The 26,978-nt window shown below is 42.5% G+C and overlaps 1 protein-coding gene across 3 annotated transcripts in view; it reads left to right on the forward strand.

Annotated features, from left to right (window-relative positions):
- Positions 1 to 26,978, forward strand: part of SNX10 (sorting nexin 10) — an 82,098-nt gene that overhangs the window by 48,554 nt on the left and 6,566 nt on the right. For 2 of the 3 annotated variants that reach the window (XM_034963833.3, XM_034963834.2), the window contains exons 2-5: positions 5,677 to 5,723; positions 20,174 to 20,260; positions 23,732 to 23,832; positions 24,243 to 24,341. In XM_034963833.3, the coding sequence (XP_034819724.1) occupies positions 5,700 to 5,723; positions 20,174 to 20,260; positions 23,732 to 23,832; positions 24,243 to 24,341 (311 nt within the window). In that variant the 5' untranslated portion in view covers positions 5,677 to 5,699. Of the gene's footprint in view, positions 1 to 5,676; positions 5,724 to 16,220; positions 16,342 to 20,173; positions 20,261 to 23,731; positions 23,833 to 24,242; positions 24,342 to 26,978 lie in introns of all 3 variants that reach the window. The other variant, XM_024929575.4, reaches the window with a different exon arrangement.

Genomic DNA, 26,978 nt, shown 5'->3' on the forward strand with positions numbered 1-26,978 from the left:
TCTAGGCTGGAGTGTAGTGGTGCAAATAGCTCACTGCAGCCTAACCTCCTGGGCTGAAGGGATCCTCCCACCTCAGCCTCCTGAGTAGTTAGGAATACAGGTGTGCACCACCATCCCTGGCTGATTTTTTGTTTTAAAATGAAAAATTCAAACAATGTGGAAACCAAGCCACGCCCAGCTTGATTGTGAGATTTAATAATTCTTGGAATGGGCTGGGTGCGATGACTCACACCTGTTATTGAGCACTTTGGGAGGCTGAGGCAGGAGGATGGCTTGAGGCCAGGAGTTTGAGACCAGCCTGGGCAACATAGGGATATACCATCTCTACAAAAATTTAAAAAATTACTCAGGCATGGTGGCTTGTTCCTGTAGTCTCGGCTGCTAGGGAGGCTGAGGTGGGATGATCACTTGAGCCTAGGAATCTGAGGCAACAGTGAGCTATAATTGTGCCACTGCATTCTAGCCTGGGTGACAATGAGACCCTGTCTCTAAAATGAATAAAATAAAAATAATAATTCTTACAATGAAGGTAAGAGAGAAGGAGAATGGGTGGCCATTCAGGTGTGATGGGGGTTCTTCATTGGTGGAAGAGAGAGAGAATACTCTAGAGACAGCCTAGCAGAGGTCACTGGGAGACAGATATCCATATTTGGCATAACAATCTTTCAGTGAGACAAGAATTCTCTATGTGCATTTTTTTTTTTTTTTGAGATGGAGTCTCGCTCTGTTGTCCAGGCTGGAGTGCAGTGGTGTGATCTTGACTCACTGCAACCTTGGCTTCCCGGGTTCAAGCAGTTCTCCTGTCTCAGCCTCCCAAGTAGCTGTGTATGCCACCATGCCCGGCTAATTTTTGTATTTTCAGTAGAGACAGGGTTTCACCATATTGGTCAGGCTGGTCTTGAACTCCTGACCTCAAGTGATCTATCTGCTTCAGCCTCCCAAAGTGCTGGGATTACAGGCATGAGCCACCACACCCAGACCTCTATGTGCATTATTATGACAGACACATAAGGTAGCCTGGGGAGTTTGGAAATCTATACAAATCTAAAATTTTCCAACTCACCTAAAGGGCTTAGTTTTGTCAGGGAGCAATTTCTTTTTCTCTCTCTTTCTCTTTCTGTCCTTCTCCCTTCCCTTCCCTTCCCTTCCCTTCCCTTCCCTTCCCTTCCCTTCCCTTCCCTTCCCTCCCCTTCCCTCCCCTCCCCTCCCCTCTTTCTCTGTTTCTCTTCTTTCTTTCTCTCTCTCTCTCTTTCTTTCTTTCCTTCTTTCCTTTCTTCTTTCTTTTTTTTTTTTTAGGTGCAGTCTTGCTCTTGTTGCCCAGGCTGGAGCGCAGTGGCACGATCTTGGCTCACTGCAACCTGCACCTCCCAAGTTCAAGTGATTCTCCTGCCTCAGCCTCCCAAGTAGCTGGGATTATAGGCATGTGCCACCATACCCGGCTGATTTTTGTATTTTTAGTAGAGACGGGGTTTCACCATGTTTGCCAGGCTGGTCTCAAACTCCTGACCTCAGGTGATCTGGCTGCCTAGGCCTCCCAAAGTGTTGGGATTACAGGCGTGAGCCACTGCGCCTGGCCTCAGGGAGCAATTTCTGATTGGCAGCTTTGGTTTGCTAAATTATAGACAGTTGACCTTTTATCTCAAACCATACAATTGTGCTGTCGTTGAATTTCCTTCTCCCCACCAGTAAATGCCATGGCAAGTTCTAGTACCAAATGATACTTTCTCTTGTGTTATAAAGGTAGCATCTCTTAATACATTTGAATTTGCTATTTATTTTACATGAAATAAAAATAATTTATGTTAAAATTACTATTCTGAGAGCATTATGCTATTTACTGTATTTAAAATAATTATTACTTTAAAAAGTTTAAAATTAATGTTACTAGGAAAATTCAGACAATGTGGAAGTGTATAGAGCTTAGAAAATGAAATGATCACCATTTTCACTGTACAGATTTACAGTATTAGAGGTTGACCATGATAGTTCACTTGATGTTTTGGAACAACTGGTTGAAACTGCTTTCAACTTTCCCAAGTTTCCTGTTTTCTTTTTTATTTTCTTTTACTTTTATATTTTGAGACAGGGTCTCACTGTAACCCAGGCTGGAGTGCAGTGGCATGATCATGGCTCACCGCAGCCTTGACCTCCCAGGCTCAAGCAGTCCTCCCACCTCAGCCTCCCAAGTAGCTGGGACCACAGGCGCATGCTACCATGCCCAGCTAATTTTTGTATTTTTTGTAGAGATGGGGTTTCGCCATGTTATCCAGGCTGGTCTTGAACTCCTAAGTGATCTGCCCGCCTCAACCTCCCAAAGTGCTGAGATTACAGGTGTGAGCCCCCGGGGCCAGTTTCCTACTTCATAGTTGGACTTGGTCTGTAGCATCTTAAGGTGGCCAATTATCAGACTCCTATTAGATAGAACTGCAGAGTTCTGCCTGGCTGGGAAAAGCTCAAGCCCTCTGGGGAAAATTAAGACCCCAACTTTGAACCATTTGTTCACATTACAGAGTCATGGAGGTAGCCTGTGGCATTGGAAGGCCACCCTAGGGAAGCAGACTGGCTTTGGTTGCAGTGGAACTTGAGCACTTGCGCTCTTTCATAGTGTGACCTTGGGCAACTTAACCCCTTAACCCCTCTGATCTTCCGCTTTCTTACTTGTGAAGTGGGGATATTCAAATCCTCACAGGACAGTTGTGAAGTTTAATTACACAAGGAAACACAGCTATGCCCTGTTGGAGAAATTCAGTCAAATGGGAGAGACAGAGGGTATCTAAACATCATGATGCAAGCGAAGTTAATGGCACCAGGGGACTGCACAGCACGTGGTTGTGTAATGGGGCAGAGAGCCGGGGAAGTGATTTCTGTGCAGAATCCTGGCAGAGTTTGCTGGTGCCTGGAAAGGGTGAAAGTATGAGGGTAGAGGTTCAGCCGTGTGGAGCACGTGATGTGTGTGGGGAGCATGGCCAGATCCTGAGATTGTGGAACCCACCGGCTAACTTGGCTCTGGTGCAGGAATCCCATGATAACCGGACTTGAGCCGCTCCTCCTCCTGGCCTCCTCCCCTTGGCATGACCCAGGCCTTCTGTGTAGAGGGCCTTCTTCCTTTTGCTTTCCTGGCTATCTCACACCATCCTTTAGGCCTCAGCGGAAGTGCCATTTTCTCAGTAAACCCTCTCCACCCCCACTTAGTCCCTCCATTCTTTAAAATTTTGTTTTAAATGGTAAAAAACACACAACCTAAAATGTACCATCTGATCCATTTCTAGGTGTACAGTTCAGTGGTGTGAAGGACGTTCACATTGTTGTGCCATTGATCTTCTGAACTCTTTTCATCTTGCACAACTGAAACTCTGTACCCACTCAGCTGCCCCCCACCCCCTCTCCCTCCCATACTTGGCAGCCACCATTCTACTTTCTGTCTCTGAATTTTTTTTTTTTTTTTTTTTTGAGATGAGGTCTCTCACTCAAGCTGGAGTGCAGCAGCACAGTCTCAGCTCACTGCAACTTTTGCTTCCCAGGCTCAAGTGATCCTCCTACCTCAGCCTGCTGAGTAGCTGAGACCACGGGCGTGCCACGACTCCTGGATAAGTTTTTGTTTTTGGTAGAGTTGGGGTTTTGCCCTGTTGGCCAGGCTGGTCTCTAACTCCTGACCTCAGGTGATCTGCTTGCCTTGGCCTCCCAAAGTGCTGGGATTACAGGTGTGAGCCACCACACCTGGCCTCTGCCTCTGCATGTGACTGCCCTTGGTACTTCATACAAGTGGAATCATACGGTGTCTGTCTTTTTGTGACTGGCTTATTTCATTTGGCCTATGTCCTCCAGGTTTATCCCTGTTGTGTGTTTTTCCATTCCTATCACACGGTGTCCTTTCCTATCAGTTCCACGTTATAATTAGGAAGTCGCCTCCAAAGCTCTGAGCCTGCTGTGTACTCCACCGTGTGTCCTGCTTCCACCTCAGCCCATGGCACATAGCAGGAGCTCCACAAAGAGTGACTGAACAGAATCTCCAGTTCCAACCCCAGTCTGTCTTTCCAACCTAATCTCGACTGGTCCCCTCTTGACTAGCTTCTTATAGCTGCTGCAATAAATTACCACAAGCTTGATATTTAGAACAGCAGAAATTTATTCTGTTACAATTTGGGATGCTGGAAGTCCAAAATCCAGGTGGCAGCAGGGCCGTGCTCCCCTGCAGAGGCCCTAGGGAAGAATCCCCGCCTTGCTTCTTCCAGCCCCAGGGGCTCCATGGCTGGGGGCTGCATCCCTCCCCCTCCTCCGTCTTCGTCTTCACATGTTCTTCTCTGTGTTCTCCTCTCTTTCTCTTATATGGGCACTTGCCATCAGATTTAGGGTTCACTCCAGTCATCCAGGATGATTTTATCTTGAGATTCTTAATTATGTCTCCAAAGACTCTTTTTTCAAATAAAGTCACATTCACAGGTTCTGTGGATCAGGACATGGACATATCTTTATGGCAGCCACAATTCCACCCCACTACACCCTCTGAGAACCCTGTCCCCCAGCTGATCTGGCCTGGTCACGATCTCTGGACCATAGGGCACGCTTTTCACCAGGCTCTGTGGGTGTTGTTGTTGCTCCTCCGCTCCCCTGGAGGTCCTGCTTTTTTTCCTTGAACACTGAGATCCCCTGCTCTCCCATTCCCTCTCCATGGGTCCTCTGACTGCTCCAGGGGAGAGGGACTCCCTTCCTCTTGGAAAGCTTCCTGCTGCTGCTCGGGTGCAGCTCGCTTGCCCCTTCCAGAGGCCCTGTGGGGTCTCTCGTCTGCACCTCCACACGGCCCTGGAAGCGGAGCCTGTGTTCCTGCTTCCCTGTGTTCCCTGTGGTGCCAGTGACATGAGTATAGAGACTCTGGGAATACGTGTGGGGGATAATATGGACCCGGAAGGTGGGCTCAGACACATACTGATATTATCAAAGTGAAGGCAAATAGCAGACCTGCAGTCATAGTCACCCTCAGTTGTAAGAATACATATGTGTGGATATAGGCAGGGAATTTAAATTTGCTTTTTGTTTTTGGCAGGGAGCAGGTGTTAAATCTAATGAGCTTACATACCAAGTGGGTTTAAAGAACAATTGACAACCCCAGAGACATGCAGGGCCTGGAATCAAACAACAGGCTGGCTGCACTACTCAGAAGGTCAGAGTCAAGGTCCTGACTTTCTCCTGCTGAGGGCCACACCATCTCTTATGTGACCTCTGGAGTAATTTAAGTGTCACAGGAAGGGCCTGATCCCAGAAGGTTTGAGTTTCCGGTAAAAGCGTCAGGGCTGCCTCTGGTGGTGGATCTCTCTGCGCGTCTTTTCCAGCCAGCATCCCCCCGCACATGGCTTCTGCTCCCCGGCATCTCCAGCTTCCTCCCCAATTCACTAAGCCTCCAGCCCCAGCCTGACTGGCTGGCCTTGCAGTTTGAAGGTCTGTCATCATCCAGCTGCCTTGGACTCATTGGGGTCCAGACTCCTAACCCCTGGTGTGGACTGATGTTCACCTTGGTCCTGCCAGCAGGAGAGGGCAGTGTGGGAGGAGCAGAGGCTCACATGTCAGGGACTGTGGGGCCGGGGGGGCTCTGTCAGGGGATTTGGGTTGGAGGCCATGAGTGGTGTATCCACTCCAGTTTGGAGGTTCCAAATCACCCAGTGTGGATATCTTATTTTTCAGATTGATCGTGTCCTGTGCTGAAGATGTTTCCGGAACAACAGAAAGAGGTATGTCATCACAAATCCAAAAATAAATAACCCACATATTTTGATTCACACAGGTTAGTTCTTCATTCGCGAACCATAAACCCATGGGTTGCTTGAGGAGGTTTCATGAAAGACCAAAGGCCCACCCTCCTGTACCTGCTCCTCTACTCCCACCATTGGTGCCTGCATAGCCTTCATTTTGGGTTCCAGTGACTCAGCTGTGGAGCACATTCCCACCCACAGCTCGTGACTCAGAATTCTCCCAGGCTCTGCCTCCCACCCCTTGGCTTGGAGCAGTATCCATCCAGTCTGCCTTCCTGCTTTTTTACTCCATTGACTCATCCCTGAATTCTCCTTCCTTCAGGTAGCAGCCCAGGGGAATTTCTGCCATTAGTTTCAGGTTTACCCCACTTGTTGCCTGGGCTTGGTTTCATACAACACTGGCAAAACTGGCCCTTCTGCCTGCAGCCTGGCTTCCCAGGCCTCCATGCCCGCCCCCTGAGCCTCTCCCTGACTGGGAGGAGCGTAGGACAGCCCTCATGCCAGCCCCGGCTGAGTGTCCCTCCTTTGGCAGTACGCATTGCCCTGCCTGCTGTGGTGCAGTGCACATCATCACTTGGTGAGGCTGATGAAGTGGAGAAGCAGCACAGGGGCCTGTCTAGGGAGTGTGCACACACACGTGCACACACATGCACACGAGTCACACATTCATACAGTCACATGGTCCCAGCTCACCCTGCACAAGTTGAAAGCATGAAACCATTTATTTCAGAGAATCTTTCCAGAAAGTCCTTTGCTAGCTCTCACATCTTTAATTTCAGCCCTATCCTTGGCTTCACGTTCTTCTCAGCAGTCCAGCCTTGCTTGCATCCCTTAACTCTAGGCTGGGCTTCCCCATTTTCAAAGGCAGTGTTTTGGTTTGTTTTTTAACTTTTAAAAATTGGGCTAGACGGGCATGGTGGCCTGTGCCTGTGGTCCTACGTACTCGGGAGGCCGAGGTGGGAGGATTGCTTGAGCCTGGGAGCCAGAGGTTGCAGTGAGCCAAGATTACGCCACCACACTTCAGCCCCGGCGACAGAGCAAGACCCTGTCTCAAACGAAAAACCAAAAACCAAAATAATTGGCTGGGCACCATGACTCATGCCTGTAATCCCAGCACTTTGGGAGACCGAGGTGGTTGGATTACTTGAGGTCAGGAGTTCGAGACCAGCCTGTCCAACATGGGGAAACCCCATCTCTACTAAAAATACCAAAATTAGCTGGGCGTAGTGGCATGCGTCTGTAGTTCCAGCTACTTGGGAGGCTGAGGCACAAGAATCTCTTGAACCTGGGAGGTGGAGGTTGCAGTGGGCTGAGATCATGCCACTGCACTCCAGCCTGGGTGACAAAGCGAGACTCTGTCTCAGAAAAAAACCCACAAAAAACAAAAAAATTGGGCTATATTATGTATAGTAAAATGCATAAAGTGTTCCAATCTTATGTATGTAGCTCAATGGATTTTTGTCTTTTTGTTTTAGTAGAGACAGGGTCTCTCTTTGTTGCCTAGATTGTTCTCAAACTTCTGGCTTCAAGCAATCCTCCTGCCTCAGCCTCCCAAAGAGCTGGGATTGCAGACATGAGCCACTGATCATGGCCTAAATGGATTTTTATATACCTGTGTAACTACCACTCAGATCAAAGTATAGATGTTTCTGGCTCCCCAGAAGGTACTGTGTGCCCTTTTCCAGTCAGTCCCCCTCACTTCCACCCCTAGAGGTGACCTTACACAATACGTATACCAGGCATGCTTTTTTCCATCTCATTTTAAGTAATACTGAGACCAAGCTGCTTGTTCCGGGAAATACCCGCCCATGAAGTTAATGAAACTGCAAAGTTAAGGGCATAGTTCCCACAGGACTGCCCTTGTCTCCAACACCAATTGCAAGCTTGGGGCTTTCCTGAACCACCTTCAAGTTTAATAATTCACAAGAAAAACTCACAGAACTCAGAGCTATTATCCTCACAGATGCTGCTTTTTATAGAGAAAGAACGCAAACGAGAACCAGCCAAAGCAAGAGCTGGACGCATGGGCAGTCAGGTGGGGTCCAAGGGCAGAGTTTCTGGTCGTCCTCCCAAAGGAGCCATGGGCGGAGTTATCCTCCCAGCACCCATGTGTGGCAGTGTACAGAGTCACTTGGTGTAGCTGGAATGATCGCCTGGCTTCAAATCCATTGCTCTTAGAACAAAGTCAAAACACCTCACGTGGTCTCTAGCACTCTGCAGGATCCAAACCTCCTTCTTTCTCCAGACTTCTTTCCTGTGCCCCACCTACCACTCCAGTGCACTTCTTGTTCCTTATTTCAGAGCTTATTTTAGAGCCTTGAATGCTCCATGCACTCCGACCCCCATGGACTTTTACAGATGTTTTTTTCCACTGCCTGGAATAATCTCTTCCCCTAGCCTTCGTACTGTGTTGACTGGCTAACTTCTACTTATCCTTCAGGCATCGGCTTAGAAGTCAAGAAGAAGCTTTCTAAACCTTTAACTATATAAAAGATATTTTTATCTAATCAGCTCCTCAGCAGCACCCTGTAGTCAATGCCAGTTAGAAATAGAGAAGGTTTAGGTCAAGCCTTTCATATCCTAGTGTCTGGTTGTTTAGTGGAAAGTAATTCAGGTTCCACCTAATCGAATATGTAAGGACCAAATGCAGTATGACTGATTGTTTTGGAATCTAGACCAAGGGTACACTGAGTATGGAAGCACTTTTCTCTCAGTACCCACAGCAAACATTACTAATTAATCATGAGGTTGGCACGTGAATTGAGATTTATTTACCATCCTCGTAACAAGATTCATACAGCCTGGGAGTGACATCTTGGTTCTGTCTAAATGGTAGTACTGACCTTAAAATTTAGTAATTTTTTTTTTTTTTACATTTTGGGGGTGAGGAATCAAATGTAGTCTCTCTTGTTAAAACAGCTTTATGACTGTAATAAATCTAGAAAGAGGAGAAAAGGGAGTGAGAATCTCCCTTGTTAGTTAAGCATGTTCCATTTGCACATTGGTTTGAATTCCCAGGAGAGCAGTATCCGAGCTGATGGATCTTCTCCATAAAAAGGCCTTGGCATTGGGCCATTGTGAAATTAAAATGAATTCAGAGTCATTCATGCATGCAACTTTAATTTACAATTAAAATATTATGGTTACATATTTTAATAAGAATAATTAGATGGACCCAACTGAATCAACTCTTCTGTTTAATGAGACAGAACCCAGACTCCAAATGGAAAGGCAGGTGGCTGTGACAGGAAGCGCATTTCAGACAGTGTCTTTTGTGGAGCTAGGCATTTTTATTCTTTTTATATTCGAATGTCCAGAGTGAGCTGTTTGATTTTTCTACACTACTCAGGATGCTTGCCTCAGCCTTGCTGAACTCATCTTGTGGGGTGTATGAGTGAGCATTTGCTCCAGCTGCACACAGTCCCTTTCACAGAGTCGGACATTCTTGCCCAAGTGCCCGCTCCCTCCTCCATAAGGGCACTGGGCTCTTTCCTTGGCACAGGGCTCACTTGGTGTAACTAGACTGTTCCTCCCTGTGTGATGTGACCTGAAGTGTGGGCTGAAACCCCTTTTGAATGTACGTGTGCATGCGTGCATATCTCCCCTGCTCTCCTGGATCATGATGGCTGCATTCTACTTTTAGAGATTCATCCCTTTACGATAAGTGCTTTTCCCCTTCCCAAATGCACATGCTTCATACTAGGTATAACAGCAGCTTCTAGGCAACTCCAGTTATTGACACCTTAGCGATGATATATCCATCACTTCTTTGGCAGGGAATATCCTGAGTAGGACAGGCCGAAGTGGGCCCCAGAGAGTTGCACAAACCATGAGGACCCCACCACTGAGGGAGGAGATGGGGCACTATGGGGAGAGCTGGCAGGGAGGGATGTGTTGCCATTTTGGATGAGCAGCCCCTAAGGTTAATATTAATATGTCTAAGATATGCTTATGCTGACCCATGGTAATATTTTGGACTTCCTCTAGGAAAGTATGCTTTTGATATTCGGAAACTGACTGGAAACTGACTGGTCTGGAACTGATGAATATCTTTAACAAATAAATAATATTAGCTAGGATCCTGTGATGCCGGGTACTTTGATGGGAAGCAACAAGACAAAACATTTTCTCACTCCCCAAAACCTAAATTTGTTGTTCCTCTCTCCCTCCTTTCTTCTTCTTCCCTTTTTCCCCTCCCATCCTCCATTTTTCTCAGTCTCTGTTATACTCAGTTATTAAGTGTTCCTGTTTGAAAAAATAGTTAAGTTTCCATAAGAGGCAATTTACAGTCTTCTGTAAGCAAAGAAAGGCAGCTGGGAATATTGTCTTCACACATACACACCAGGTTTCAGAGAAGGCTGTTATCATTCTGAGCGCTACATTTGTGTTACAGGTACTGTGAGGACTCTGATATTTTTTTCTGAGCTTGTCCCAGAGAAAGATCTTCCTTCCTTTTTTTTTTCTTAACCCTTCTTCCAGATTTTAAAATAATTGTTCACTGCAGAACATTTTTGGAAAAGTATACAGGAAAAAATAAAACTTTGAGCTATTTCTTTCTAGTCTTTTTCTATATATATGTATATGTCATTTTTAGAAAACTGAGATCATACAGAATTTATAGTTTAATATCTCACTCTTCCAGCTTAGTGTTCTAACACATTTCAAGAAATACTTCACCAGCTCTGATTAAATTAGAAGTGGCTTAGGAAAAGAAAGAATTAGTAAACATAAATTCATCTTCGAATTGTTAAGAAATGAACAAAGAATAACTTTACAGTGGAGAAATCTGACAAACACTTCCTCAGCCAGGTGATCACTGTTAATACCCACAGTGATGTTATGTTGCTAGCATGTGGAAGTGATATCACCTGGAAGTGATAAAAATGGCACTTTACCCTCTGAAATAGGTAGCCTTCCTTCCAAAAACCTATAACACCAATCTAATCATGAGACAAACATCAGACAAATCTGCAGAATACCTGCGAGGGCTCCTCAAATTGTCAAGGTCATGAAAAACAAGGAATGCCTGAGAAGCTGTCACAGCCAAGAGGAGCCCAAGGAAACACAATGACCAAATATAATGTATCTCGAGTGGGATCCTGGAACAACAGATTAATGACATTAGGTGAAAACTAAAGCAATCAAGCAATCTGTTTTTTTTTTTTTTTTTTTTTTTGAGACCGAGTCTCACTCTGTCGCCCAGGCTGGAGTGCAGTGGTGCGATCTCGACTCACTGCAAACTCCACCTCCCGGGTTCACACCATTCTCCTGCCTCAGCCTCCTGAGTAGCTGGGACTACAGGTGCCTGCCACCACGCCCAGCTAATTTTTTGTATTTTTAGTAGAGGCGGGGTTTCACCATGTTAGCCAGGATGGTCTAGATCTCCTGACCTCGTGATCTGCCTGCCTCGGCCTCCCAAAGTGCTGGGATTACAGGTGTGAGCCACTGTGCCCGACCAGCAATCTTAATGAAGTATGGACTTCAGTTAATAATAACATGTCAATATTGATTAATGAATTGTTACAAAGGCAGCATGCTAATATAAAATGTTAATAATAGGGGAAGCTGGGTGTGGGATATGTAGGACCACTCTGTACTATCTTCATAATTTCTCTATATCTAAAACTGTTTAAAATAAAAAGTTTATTTTAAAACAAATATCATTGACATATATATGCTCACATAAAAAGATTCTGAAAGATTGTACAGTGAATAAACCAATAAACAAAATAGTATTTATAAATGTAGGTTATGCTCCTGTTTGTGTTAAAAAATTGCATAAAGCTGGGTGTGTTGGTGCATGCATGTAATTCCAGCTACTTGGCCAAGGCGAGATCACTTGAGTCCAGGAGTTCAAGGCTGCATTGAGCGATCATCAATAGCCACAGCATTCCACCCTATGCAATGGAGTAAGACCTTGCCTCTTCAACCCCCAAAACAAAAAAATACACAAGGTAGAGATGATAATAAAATGAACCCCCATATGTGTACCTACCAACCAGCTTCAACAATTTACTAACTCATTATTAACTCATAGCCGAGCTATATCCCCACCCCACCTATTTCCTCCTGCTACCACAGTCAATTATTTGGAAACAAATTCTAGATATTATATAATTTCATCTGTAAATATTTCAGTATGCATTTCTAACAAATGACCTTTTTAAAAAATGAACCACATTATCACATGTTAAATAATTAAACAATTCCTTCATATCATCAAATATTCAATGTGCAAATTACCTTGATTATTTTGAAAAAAATTATATACTTGGTTGTTCTAATTCTCTATTTAATTAGGATTCAGATAAGGACCACACATTGCATTTGGTTGATACATTGTTTAAAGTCTTTAATTCTCTCTTTTCCCCCTTTTGCAATTTATTTGTGGAAGAAATTGCATCTTTTGCCTTATGGAGGTTTTCACATTCTAGATTTTGCTGATTGCATCCTTGTGGATGCCAATTATTTCTTATTGCAGAAGAGGAGGGTTTTTTTTTCTGCACTTTTCCTGATGTGTTACAAGATATGAAAAGGTAACTCGCTGATTTGGGATACTACTTGTGTAAAGAAACTTGAAACATTGTGAGCTATTATAAGTCATGTAAAAGGCAGGTCTAGCTAAATCTCATTCACAGTTGTTTATCCTGAAGTAATAAAAGCTTTTCAAAAAATCATCATTCAGTACCACCAGAGGATGGTATTTAAACATACTCCATGCTGTAGAGTGGCAAGTAATATCCCTTGTCATATGTCTCTTATTTGTTACAGCTGTTATTAGGAAATAAAGGAAGGTTGCTTGATATATTCCTTTTGCCCTTCTATTTTGTTATTTGTAAAGAATATAGTATATGAAATGTGCTAGATTTTAGTTGTGAAATTGTTATATGGGGGTCCTGAATAGCACTCTGGTGATTAACACACTGGTAAATGCTTTTTTTTTTTTTTTTTTTTTGTGGGGGGAGACAGAGTCTTGGTCTGTCGGCCAGGCTGGAGTGCAGTGGCACAATCTCAGCTGCTCACTGCAACCTCCGCCTCCCAGACTCAAGCAATTCTCCTGCCTCAGCCTCCCGAGTAGCTGGAATTACAAGTGTGTGCCACCACACCTGGCTAATTTTTATATTTTTAGCAGAGACGGGGTTTCACCATGTTGGCCAGGCTGGTCTCAAACTCCTCACCTCAGGTAATCTGCCTGCCTTGGCCTCTCAAAGTGCTGGGATTATAGGCTTGAGCCACCACGCCCAGCCCACACTGGTAAATTCTATAATCATTAGTTGTATGGAAAAGTACCTAGTGCATTGTTGTTGCACAATATATTTTAAGTGAATGAATGAGTCTCCAGTGTAAATACATGAACATGTAAAACACTACTTTGAAATAGGAAAAAAAATGTCCCAAGAAAAAGAACAAACTGAGACAAGTTTACATTTTTATGTTAGAAAATTCTCATCAAAGCTATGAAAAATTAGTATTCACTTAACACCTAGATATTCTGCTTTATTAGCTTTCGTCTTTTGTGATCTTTCTATAATCTAAGTAAATATTTTGACAGTTAACACCTACTCATCTTTACTGTGCTACAAAGATTCAAACTATGCTATGATGGACAATTTAAAAAAACACACCTATCACAATGGCTAAAATAAAAAATAGTGATAACCCCCCCTGGAAACTGTAATAGGTATGTATGTTATATCATTGTGGGGTTAATTGTATTTCCCTAGTGGTTAACGATGTCGAACATCTACGTGCTTGTTTGCCATCTGTATGCCCTATTTGGGTGAAATGTCTCTTCATATCTTTTGCCTGTTTTCTAATTGAATTCTATTTTTTAAATAAGAGTGAGTGAATGAGTGTTTTGAGACAGGGTCTCTCTTGTTGAGGCTGGAGTGCAGTGGTGTGATCTCAGCTCACTGCAACCTCCCACCCACCCACCAGGCTCAAGCAATCCTCCCACCTCAGCTTCCTGAGTAGCTGGGACTACAAGTGTGAGCCAGTACACTCAGCTAATTTTTAATTAGTTTTTAAATGTTTTGTAGAGATGGGGTTTCACCATGTTTCCCAGGCTGGTCTTGAACTCCTGAGCTCAAGTGATCCTCCCACCTTGGCCTCCCAAGCTGGGATTACAGGAGAGAGCCACCTCACCTGTCTGATAGTTTTTTTTTTTTTTTAATATATTCTAGATGCAAGTCCTTTATGGAATGTGTAGTTTGCAAATATTTCTTCAATCTTTAATTTGCCCTTTTAACCTTATTCACGGCATCTTTTGCAAAGCAAAGATTTTTAGTTTGGTGAAGCCTAATTGATCACTTTTTCCTTATGTGGATTGCCCTTTTGAGATAAGTTGAAGAACTCTTCTCCTAGTCCTGGGCCGAAAGATTTTCTTTGATTTTTTTTTTCTAAAAGTTTTTCTAAAAGTTTTCTCTGATGTTTTGTGTTTGACATTTACATCTGTGGTTTGGTTAGTGTTGATTTTTGTATAAGGTGCACGCTTTAGGTTGAGGTTCATCTCTTGGCCTGTGGATGTCCAGTTGTTCCATAATCATTTGTTGAGAGGCTTTTCCTTCTCCTTTGAATTGTTTTTGCACCTTTGTCAAAAATCAGGTGGGCGTATTTGTGTAGGTCTCTCTCTGGGTTTTCTGTTCTCTTTCACTGATCTTCTGTGTCTATCCCTCTCTAGGACTCCATTGTCTTGCTGCTGTAGCCTTAACATTGGGAAGAAGGCTTCCTCCCACTTTATTCTTTTTCAAAAATTTTTTGGCTATTCTAAGACATTTCCCTTTCCATATAAATTTTAGAATAAGCCCATCTATGTCTTCAAAAAAAGTCTTGCTGAGATTTTTTATAGGAATTGTGTTAAACCTACAGATCAATTTGGGGAGAATTTCTCTCTTTACTATGTTGGGTCTTCCAATATATGAACATAGTGTGTCTCTGCTTTGATTCCTTTCAATAGCATCTTAGATTTTCAGCATAGAGGACCTCTGCTTTTTAAAAAATTTTGTCAATCAGTTGGTTAATTCTGAAACATTTAATATGCACTTACTATGTGCTAGTACCATGCTTGGTGCTAGAAATACAAAAATGAAATACAAAGCTTTAAGAAGCCAGAAGGACAGAGTTTGAGAAGAGCATGTTGTCTGAACTGGCATTTTAGCTAATAAAAGCAGAAAAAACTTCCCCCTCCAAAACAATACAATTACAGTGAAATTGGAAATTGCCTAATATTTATTATTAGTAAAAGAATCACGAGATAGAACATGTTTGAGAGTACAGTCTTTGGAACAAGGCAGATCTGAGTTTGAAACTTAGCTCAGACTGGTCATTTGACTTTGGGCCAGTTGCTTAAGCTTTAGAAGCCTCATTTTAAAAAACTGTAAAGTAGGATGAGAATATACTGAGCTCTGAGGGTTGTTGTAAAGATTGAAGAAAACATTTGTGAAACGGTATAATGCGTGCCACATGTCAAGTGCCCTGGTATAATACAATACAGTTATTTTTATTATTAGTTTCATCTCACTTAAGGGCTAAGGAAAAAAAAAGATAGGGTAGAAGTGGATAATGGTCAAACCTGGGGTGTGGGGATGGGGGAAAAACAGGGAACATTGAAATCAAAGGCTGATTATTATAGGATAACACAGGAATTAGATCTTCAAAGAGTCTAGGAGTCTTCCTTTAGAAGTCTGTTTTCACATGGAGAACAGCAGGGACAGTTAGTCTAAATTTTTAATTCCACTCTGCCTGGCTTTCTCATACTACATATAGTCATTAGGCCCAAGAAGTCATTAAAGTGTTTAATAAGGTTATTAAATTGACTAACTGCAGCTGCTGAAGCAATTTTCCTAGGAAATCCATATGATTCTAGGTAAGGGGCTGTGGAACTGTCCTCTGTGGCTGACAGCCTGTCAACATTCCTTTGAAGGATGGCGGGCAGTGTCGTGAGGGATGCGTCTAATTAAGAGATTAGAGGTGAACCTTGGCTTCTGGGGTGTGCTATTTGTAGCTGAGAGTATGGGGAAACTTCACTAATTCCTACTAATTGCAGAGTGGGGGAGGAGGAGACCCATGTGAATTATAGAATATTTTAAAATAAATGTACTTTTATTACTTTCAAGTACATATTTTAACTCCAACTAGGCTAACAAATTGTTGCCTGGTACAAGTCTTAGGGGACTAAGTTACTGAAGCTATCAGAAGGATTTTCAATTATTTCTACGTAAATAGGTGCTTCTGGAGTTCTTTAGGGTGCTAGAAAACAGTTTGTTCTCCCAGATCTTAAACATTGCTCTTGTATCCTTATGCTATTAATTGGCACATCCTTAGAGGAAGGGGTTTGTTAAATTAAGATAAACTTTAGACCAGCTGCTAAATAACTTGTCATTAATTCATGGAGCCCAAGAACCCAAGTAGATGAGGTTTTAATTTCAAGTGAAGTTTGATTTTCCTTTCCTGAAGGCAGTTTGTTTATTCCTGCAGGCATTTATTTATTCATTAAATGATACTAATGGAAGGCATTGGCTGTATGAGGCATTCAAGTCTTACAAGACAGCCTAAGCTGCCCTACAGGAGCTTAGCGTCTGCTAGAGGAGGCCTACAGGTAATGACAATACAGCACAGTAGGACGTGGTGAGTAGGGACTATGCCCAAGGCAATCCCAGAGACATTAGGGGCCCAGAGGAGGGTCAAATAAGTCATACTGGGTGAATCTGAGAAGGGTTCCCAGAAAAAGTGGTGACCAAGTTGCATTTGAAAAATGAATTGGAGTTGGCAAAAAATAGTAGAAGAAAAGAGAAGATTAAAAAAAAAAAAAAAAAGGCAGTAGGGTGGCCTAGCAATCCAGGCAGAGAATAGCTTAGTTGAAGGCATGGAAGTGTGAAGTGGCATGTTGCTTATGGGGACCTACTCTTAGCCTTTGAAGATAAGCAGAGTGAAAATCATGAAAGGCTGTATTGTGCTAGCTGAGGAGTTTGAACTTGAAGGTTATGGGGCAGCCTTTGAAGGATTTTCAGAAGGAAAGCAACATCATCAGATACGTGTTTTGGAGCCATTCTTGTCTTCATATGGGGAATGCACTGGATATGGGCCCAGAAATAAATTAGCAGTTCTTGCATTAATGTTGGGCAAGAGGTCCTTGAACCAAGGCAGTAGCAGAGGGAATAGTTGTCAGTGGTTCCAAGAAGAATGACTATGAAGGACTTGGTCTGTGTGGATTTGGGGAATGAGTCAAACAGAGGGGTCTAGGAGAACTGGGTTTCTAGCTGGGGTTGGTGGGAGATGCTCTTCACTGAGAAGGGGAGCAGGATGCTGTGGGAAGGGTATGGACATGGCGTGCTCAAGGGACTTCTAGGTGGATCAGGCTAGAGGCTGGATCCATGGGAGAGGTGCCTGCACTGGGATGGAGCTTTGGGTGGGGTCCATCAGCTCATGCGAGGGGGTTGAATGTGTTGGGATGAGGTCACCCTAGAATTGCAATAGTGTGCAAAGAACAACAGCCTGGGATGGCTCTCAGGCACAGAAATGTTTCAGGATGCAGAGAGGGAAGAAGTTTGCCATCCACAAGAGAATAGTGATATTTAGCACTCCAACCAAATTAAAGATTTTCAGGATTGAAACAATATGTGGAGTCTTAGTGCTGCAATGAATTTTGAGTGTGCATTTAAAAGTTTAAGAGACACACACACATACACGGTGACAAGAGATGGAGGTGAAAAGCATAGACCAAGAGCAGAGTACCTGGATTTTTGCTTCTGTTTCCATCCCTGGGCAGAATCTGCTTTATCACACTGTGATTAGGGGATATTATGGATATTTGGTTTAAAAATGGTTTTTTAATCCCTCTTATAATTTAGAATGTGCTTTTAAGAAATGATGGTTGTCTCTTAATGTGCATGAAAAAAATAAATAGAGAAGAAGAAATAATGGCTGGGGCACAGTGGCTCATGCCTATAATCCCAGCACTTTGGGAGGCTGAGGCAGGGGTGTTGCTTGAGCCTAGGAGTTCCGAATCAGCCTGGGCAACATAGCAAGACCCTGTCTCTACAAAAAATTAAAAAATTAGCTGGGCATGGTGGCACCCGCCTGTAGTCCAGCTACTGGGGGCGGGGTTGGCTAAGGTAGGAGGATCATTTTAGCCCTGGAGTTTGAGGCTGCAGTGAGCTGAGATCGTACCACTGCACTCCAGTCTGGGTGACAGAGTGAGACCCTATCTCAAAAAACAGAAAAAAGAAAAGAAATAATGGCCAAAGAGCATCACTATAGTGTTATCTTGTGTTTTTTTTTTTTTTTTTGGCCAAGTCTTGCTGTTGTTGGCCCAGGCTGGAGTGCATTTAATGGCGTGATCTTGCTGCAACCTCCGCCTCCTGGGTTCCAGCAATTTTCCTGCCTCAGCCTCCTGAGCAGGTGAAATTACAGGCGCCCACCACCATGCCCAGCTAATTTTTGTATTTTTAGTAGAGACGGGGTTTCACTATGTTGGCCAGGCTGGTCTCGAACACCTGACCTCTGGTGATCCACCCGCCTCGGCCTCCCAAAGTGCTGGGATTACAGGTGTGAGCCTCGCCTATCTTGTTCTTATTCTGTCCCTTAAATGATTTTAAAAATACACAATGAAAATATTTTAAAATAAGACTTTTTGGAACAGTAATTCATAATCCCTGTCTACTGAAGACAAGCAGTGGGACAGAAGTCTCCAGTGCAAGGACAAAGTGTTGCCCTAGAAGGTGAAACTTGATAGGGGCGAAAGTTATTTTCAGAGTGTGGTGTATTTGTTTGATTAAAAAAAATCCTCTGTGATGAAGAGTCTCATTTAATTATCTGCATGATTCAATGGAGGTGCTTTGTCCAGAAAGCCCCCGATCTCTCTTTTTCTTCTGCTCTCAAGCGTTCATAGCCTGCCTCTCAGATGTGCCCCAACAAGCAATAAGAAATGCCTGAATTCCAGCATTGAACTCCCAATCTTATCAAAAAGCTCTAATATTTAAAATCAAACTCAGTTAGCAAGTTTATGATCACTGAGTAAATAAGTTCTACTTAAAAACTTATGTGAAACATGATACTTTTTTGCTGTACATTTTCAAATTTTTAAACTAAACCTATTTAGTAAAGAGCACCTGTTAAAAAGTATTGTTTTAATTTTTTTTTTTTTGAGACGGAGACTTGCTCTGTCGCCAGGCTGGAGTGCAGTGATGCAATCTCGGCTCACTGCAACCAACGCTTCCTGAGTTCAAGTGATTCTCCTGCCTCACAAGTAGCTGGGACTACAGGCACACGCCACCACGCCCAGCTAATTTTTGTAGTTTTAGTAGAGACGGTGTTTCACCATGTTGGCCAGGATGGGCTCAATCTCTTGACCTTGTGATTTGCCCGCCTCGGCCTCCCAAAGTGCTGGGATTACAGGCGTAAGCCACTGCACCCGGCCTATTGTTTTAAATTTTGCCCCATGTTTTCTATTCTTATTATCTTTATAAAAGAACAAAATTATCTACTGTGTATGATTTTTAATATCCCTGACTTCTATGTATAACACAAAGATATTATGAAGATGAAATGATTTAATGTAGGGGAAATGTATTTTAAAAAGAGAAAAGTTTTATGTAAAAGAAGGTGTTCCTCTTTCTATTAATAAGTTATTATTGCTTATTCTCATGTGGCTGGGATGCATGCACAAAGTCAACTTCAACCCTCTTTGCTTACTTTTCCCATGAGCTTTGGTATCCTTTCTTTTTCTTCTTTTGATACAGGGTCTCGCTCTTTTGCCCAGGCTGGAGTGCAGTGGCACAATCAAGGGTCACTGTAGCCTTGACCTCCTGGGCTCAAGTGATCCACCGTCCTCAGCCTCCTGAGTAGCTGGGACTACAGGCATGCACCACTGCGCCTGGCTAATTTTGTGTTTTTTGTAGAGATGGGGTTTCGCCATGTTGCCTAGGCTTGTCTCAAACTCCTGGGCTCGAGAGATCCTTCCAAAGTGCTGGGATTATAGGTGTGAGCCACCCTGCTTGGCCTGGTGCCTTTCTTATTTGTGTCCTAGGAAGCAACTTACCCAGAAGGGCCCATTGTTTCAGTTTAGAGAGATGAAGAAAGTAAGAAATGATCACTTTTTAAATTTGAAACAAACCTGAACCAATTAAGATTAAAAATTAAAAATCAGTTTTACAGTATACTTTGTCTTCAGATAACCAGTAAAACTATCCAGAAGTGCTCCCACCTCAGTTTTGCATTATTTAAAAAATTCCATTATGTGGCAAAAGTGTGTTCTAGATTTGCTCGTGGTGCCTGATTCATTAACTTTACTTCTTGTTTTTTAAAGGATTACAAGTACCACATTGGTTAAAGCTCATTTCAGTTTTGTTTTAGTGCAGTCGTTTGCTCAGTTCTTTCCAGTCCTACTTGCAGTTCTGAAGAATATTTCTTTGTTTATGATGCCATTACAGGAATTTGTAAGTGTCTGGGTTCGAGATCCTAGGATTCAGAAGGAGGACTTCTGGCATTCTTACATTGACTATGAGATATGTATTCATGTAAGTATGTAGTCAGTAGAAATAGTAATTTTGAGGGACTTTTATGGGATACATTTTATGGGATAAAGTTGACACTTGTAAAAGTTTTTCTCATTCAAAGAACTGAGTTTGAATGATTACAACTAATGCTTTTATCTTACATGAACTAGTAAGACGGTTCCTAAAGTTGAAAAATTACTTATGTGAATCCCTTATTGTTCCTTTGTTAATATTAATATTTTAATGTTTATTGCCTTCACATGTGAAGATGTGCACGCATCTAAAATGCATGGGTAAAGAGTACTTATAGCTCATTAATGGCATTTCTTATGATCTGCTATAGCATATTTCTGGATAATATAATGCCTGATAACCTTCAAGTTTGAGAGGATATAGAGTTCTTTGGAAAAGAGATGTGTGGTGTTTTATATATAGAATCAGAAGGTGGGAAATGGATATGTGCAATTATTGTGATTAATTTATCTAGAATCTGAGTAATTAATGTAATGAGTAAGCAACTAGAAATGATGTGCCTTGCGTGGATCCTACTGTATCACAATCTCTTGAAAATGTTGTGTGGTGTGTGGCCTTCTGTGACCATCTTAAACAAGGGTAAGCAAACTTCTCTGTAAAGGTAGTAAATATCTTCAGTTTGTGGGCCATACAGTTTCTGTTGAGACTACTCATATCTGCTGTTGCAGGTGAAAAGCAGCCACAGACAGTGCATAAATGAATGAGCATAATTGTATTCCAATAAAACTTTATGTGCAAAGACAGGTGTCAGACCAGATTTGGCCCTCAGGCTGTAGTTTATTGGCCCCGATTTTGAGGATAATACTCTTTGCATCTAAATCAGATGCATATCATCAGATGCAAACTAAATTAGTTCAACTGGGGAGCATAGCAATTGACCCAGATTGTATCCGTGACTTCATAGCACAAGTGAAGTAAAATTTAGCCATTATTTAATCTTCCCATTGTAAATAGCTAACTTGGTATATTGGACACCCAAACACCAGCTGTAGAACTTTTCTTTTTTTAAATTCTCCTTTCTTCTCTTTTTTCTTTGAAGTTTCCCCAACTTTGAAAATAGAAGAAAAACTCAGAACTGCTTTTTTGATTGTGTTGTAAAGCCATTCCAGGATATGCCATGTATTTTGATTCTGTTTTGGTTTTACTTATAAGCTCACACTAGAGTTTGCATTCTGTGTGGAAAATTATGACTATATAAGAATAAGCATTTGAAGTAAAATGAAATAGTTTTAGTTGCCTTCTAACTTTCTGTAAAAAAATTGTGCGTCCTTATCACACACTTCATGATAGGCATGAAATTTAATTATTCCCAGGAGTTAATGAAAGTATAGATTCTGCTCTGCTCTATAAATAGCCTGATGTAAATTCAGAAATCTCCATCTGGAGCCAGAAATGATGGGTTCCACAAATACTATTTGATGGTGTCCTGGCACTTTTCTGAAATGCTAATAAATTGACAATGGATAAGCCTTGGCTTGGGGGACAGCAAAAACAAGCAAATAGATTTATTAGAGGAACTTAATCAGTTAGTGATCTCAGTATCCTCTAATCTTGAAGAGACTTCCACTTGTCATACAATTAAAAGTGGATGGCAGAGCTAGGGAGTTCTGGTTGGCTTCTCTTAGTTGTTAACCCATAGAGCTTTGGAGGTAGAGAAGCTGGTCTTTAACTTGTTTAAATTAACCTCAAGGGAGATGATGTCACACAACTCTGGGATCTTAACGTTTACTTGGAATTTTAAATTAGTAGACCCTAGAGCTGGGTAGCCATCATAAATACTCCCCTGAACCTGCCCTGCAAATGAAGGACTTATGGATGGACCTTAGTCTGGTGTAGGTACCAGGTGGATTTTTAGTTATTGACAACCATGGTGGTTGTGAGCAGAGAAATTAAAGGGAATTTAAATGGACCCAGCCTGTGTGTGAGATGTCAGGAATCCCTGTAGTGGTCTGGGATTCTTTAGGGAGAGGGTACTGGGAAGATAACCTGCTCAAGCCTTGTTAGGGGACTAGTTCTGGTATAACATGGTCTGCAAACCTAGTCCCCAAGGAGCACAGTAGAGTGAGGCCCTGGTGTGTTATAAGTCCACCCACAGGATGTTATTTGCCACAAACTCCTTCCAGCGGGTTTTGCTGCCATATCGTTAAAGATAATGGGATTTAGACCAGTGGCTACCTTGGGGATAAGCCTTTTAACCTGTTCTGAAGTTTTCTGAACTTTACAAAGCATAAGCATACCAGGAACCATGTCATATATTTCATGAGAACAGTTTGAGAGCTAATGCAAATAATTACTTAGATTTCCCAAGGAAAACAATCGCTGGGCATATTAAGTGATAGAATAATAATTTTTGAAATAGTACTGATCTTGGGGGTAAAAAATTGTTTCTCATTTAGATTAGAAAATCGGATTTTGAAATACAGAGACTAGAGATACTCATATTTTCAAAAATCAGGAGAAACAAATATTTTGGTAGTCGCTTGTTTTACTCAAAGGAGAATATTTACTCTCGTCTTATGTTTACTCAAAGGAGAATATTTACTCTCGTCTTATGTTTACTCAAAGGAGAATATTTACTCTCGTCTTATGTTTACCCAAAGGAGAAGCATTGTGGCTGAGCTTAGCATGGGGACACCATCGGTGGCTTTTTCCAAGTCTGCCTTAGGATAGCTGGAAGGAAACCAACACTTAGTAACTAACAGTATTATTAATAGATAACATTGGTCAAGTGCTTATTATCAATCCTCACAACCACCCTGTGAATTAGATATATACTAGTTCATCCCATTTTAGCACTGAGGAAACTGAAGTTTGAGTGACTTGCCCTGTAGCAGAACCAGGACTGGAATTCCGGTCGGCCTGTCCTCTATGCCAGATGCTTATCCCCACGTACCACGGTCATTCTCTGGCTCGGATGGACATGCTCCCTCTCACATACAGTAGAGAAGGGAATGCTGTTCTCTAGGATTTCTGGTGATTTGTATGATCTGCAGGGTGGCCATGTCAAGGAGATGAAGATTTCTGCAATGTCTCATAAAGGGTCATGAGGAGGTGTCTCTAAGCCCCAAAGGCTCCTCCAGCTTACGTGGATGGTGGTAAAATGCAACGGATGAACCTGAGCTCCTACCTGTCATTTATATGTTAGGATTTATTTTTTATGATTTATTCTTGAAAGCAGTGCTCACAGGTGAGTAGGAGGCTCCTTCAGGATGCAGGGAGTGGCCAGGTCATACCTCACCCTGGGGCAACACTGCTTATTTCCATCATCCTGGCTGTCTTCAGGGCTGTTATGTTCCTGGGTTATGTGCAAGATTTCAGAGTACTGGCATAAATATAAATATTTGTTTGGTGGTTTAAATCCTATTTAGAGTGAATATTGAGATCATATTGTGAATTATAGATACAAGAAAGGCATTTTTTTCCTCAGGTAAGACTCATTTTTCTACTTTTTCTGTACAGACTAATAGCATGTGTTTTACAATGAAAACATCCTGTGTACGAAGAAGATACAGAGAATTCGTGTGGCTGAGGCAGAGACTCCAAAGTAATGCGTTGCTGGTGTAAGTGATTTAGAGTATACTGTGGAGACTTTGTCATTATATTCAATATTTAAAATTGACGTTCATTAAGATATATAAGATATGAAGGATTTTTATAGGCTTTTGCCTTGATTACAATATGTAGCTTTACTTTCTTAGCTACTGCATCCGGATTTAAAATTTATCACTTAAATTTCACCAACTTTGATGGGTATAGGCCATGAAAGGCCTCAGAAATGTTTAAAGATGGGTTTTTCTTTAAGCTGACTTCCTCATACCCTTATTATATAACTATATAATGTATAATCATAATTATAGAATAACTGTGTGATAATAATCATCATACATAATTTGCCTCCACTTTGAGGGATTTCTGTAACAGAAGCACCTTGAATTAATCATTTAAAAACCTTTTTTTTCTTTCTCCTAAGACAACTGCCAGAACTTCCATCTAAAAACCTGTTTTTCAACATGAACAATCGCCAGCACGTGGATCAGCGTCGCCAGGGTCTGGAAGATTTCCTCAGAAAGTGAGTGTCCAGAAACTTCTGTGGCCAGACAAGGGGTGTGAGCAAGTGCTTTACAAGAGCTGCATGGTGGTGTGGGGAAGAGTGTTCCTGTTTCTGAAATGCAAATAATCTGCACTAGAGCAAAACCCAGTGGCCCATTTCCTATATTAGAGCACCATCTTGTGGCTCCCATCATCTCGTACATATTTGGGACCAAGTCTTCTAGAAAGAAAACAGTGAACAAATTGAATTAAATAACAAATATATGGTCCTTTAAGCTGTCAAGCAGATCTAAATGACATGGGCGTTTAGCTGACAAAAGTAAAAATTTGCCAGGAAACAAATATGCCTAATTATCAAAAGGCACTTCTTAAAAACTGTCTTTGTTTACAATGCTTAGAATTTACAGACCAAAATCAGCTCAGTAACGGGCTGCTAATATCCTTCTGGGTTCCTCTAATGGTTTAACGCTGATCTTTGAAGGGAATGTTTATAAAGGAGTATTTGGTGGCGTGTGAACAGTCTCAGTGAGTTATTAACTCTGGATTACTCTGTGATGGTGGGTATTGCCGTTACAGCTGCCTGAGTTCACACTACCAGTGATTTCCCTCCCCCGATCCACTCTCTGGAATGCTGGAATACCCAGAATGCTAGAGGCCATATAGCACACTGATTTACACCTAGACTCCGAGGCCAGGCTACCTGAGTTCAGATTCCTCGCTCTGCCACTTACTAGCTGGGGGCTTGGGCAGATCATTTACCTCCTCTGCCTGTGTCTTCCCATCTATAAAATGGGGTAATCATAGTACCTACCTCATAGGGTTGTTGAGAAGATTAGACAAGTTAGTGACTGTAAAGCACTCATGACAGTGTCTGGCATGCAGTGTGTGCTATCTTCGTGTTGGCTGTTATTATCTTAATGCACTTAGACATGAGACAGCTTTTGCTTTCCTAATTTCCAATTTTGTAGATAAGGAAACAGGCTGAGTCATATGACTACTAGTTACTGACAGGACCCAGTCTCCCGAACTGTTTCTTTTTCTAGTAGTTTCAGGATCTGAAGTCATCTCCTTTGGGGTTCACTAAATAGGACCTTAGAGCTAGCCTGAAATAAATATACTGCCTCCTCCCCATTTGGCTCTCTCATAAAGGGTTTGGATATTAAGTATGCACATTAATATTAATATTTATTTCTATTAGATTGACTTAGTGCCTTTTCTTTGAAGGTGTCCTAGAGGCATACAGAAAGATCCAAGATTATAAATTGAGGGAGAGTGGGCCAATGAAGAGAAGCCAGAGGAATAAACATGGCAAGAGACCAGAAGAACTGATTAGCAGAGCCAAGTCCTCTGAAAACATTTCATTGTATTTTTTGGGGGTATCACAGGCATGGCAGGACAGAGACCTGGCCAAGTTTTTCCTGCCCTTTCCCCTAGAGGAGGCCTCTGATTTTAATTGTTGTCTCTATGAGGCCCAGGTGGCTGATGGCCTCTCCCCTGAGATGTGGTTCCTGCCACACAATTCTACAGAATTGCCTGTCACTCTAGTGTAGAACATGTTGTCCTCGGGGAGCTGTGGCATCTTGTCTTCTGTAGGGAAGTCTTATTTCAGGTCAGAAGACAGCACGTACCTCTGAATTATATTGCTGGTTAAGTGCAGGGTATGTGTTTTTGACCAGAAATTACTTCGTTGTTTTGAACACAACCTTTCTATCCACAGTTGATCTACCCAAATTAATGACCCCGTGAGTGTCATTCAGCCATAGTGGGGTTATGCTTGTGCCAGGTTATTTTTGCATAGTGCATGGTTTGACTGTTTGCTGGTTGTATTTGATGCAGATGTCATAGTAGAAAGTATCCTGGTTCAGGAACTCAAGGAGCCGGGTTCTAGGTCTCCCATAATCATGGTTCCTGGTTTTTTTTCTAGCTGCATGTGAGCCTTGGAACAGTCACTTCATTCCTTTTAAGCCTTTGTTTGCTATAGAGTGGGATAATATTACCCACACATAGCCAACCTCACTGGGTGGTTGTGTCCTACAGATGAAAAGGACTTGAAAAAAATTCTAAAAACCATGCAGCGATCCTTCATTCAATAGATGTTTATTAAGTGAATGCTTTGGGCCAGGCTGCGTGCCACGGACATAGGACTGCACAGAATGAACAAGTCCTTGTCCTGACACTTCCATTCTAGGGGGAGCACTGTGTACATATCCAGGGCTACGGCTAGATTCATTAACACTGAATCTGGATTGTCATCCGATTGGATTGTCAAATCATGGAATTGGCAGGGGGTTCTCTTGTGATATCATTTGTCCCACTGTGGTATGTGAACATTTGTCTACAAGTTAATATTTCACTTTAAAAATGAAAGCTGGTGCTTCCACACAGCCTAAACCTGAAGGAAGTGAGGAGTCAAATACCACAGGGCTGGCTTCACGCCTGAACTGAGCTCTGCGGCCCCTGCTGACCCTCCCCAGCCTCCCTTCTGTGTCCCTCAGATCTGTGCTTGCCCGCGTTGTGTAAGGTAATACCCTCCATGTCTTTGCCCCTGGTGCCCCCTCCCCTCACCCAACCCGGGTCCACTTTAGGGAACTGGATGTGATGTGCACCTTGGCACTGTGTCTTGGCCCCAGTTTGACATCCTCTGAGCCCCCACTGG

Source organism: Pan paniscus, chromosome 6 (assembly GCF_029289425.2).
Source record: "Pan paniscus chromosome 6, NHGRI_mPanPan1-v2.0_pri, whole genome shotgun sequence".
NCBI classification, from domain to species: Eukaryota; Metazoa; Chordata; class Mammalia; order Primates; family Hominidae; genus Pan; species Pan paniscus.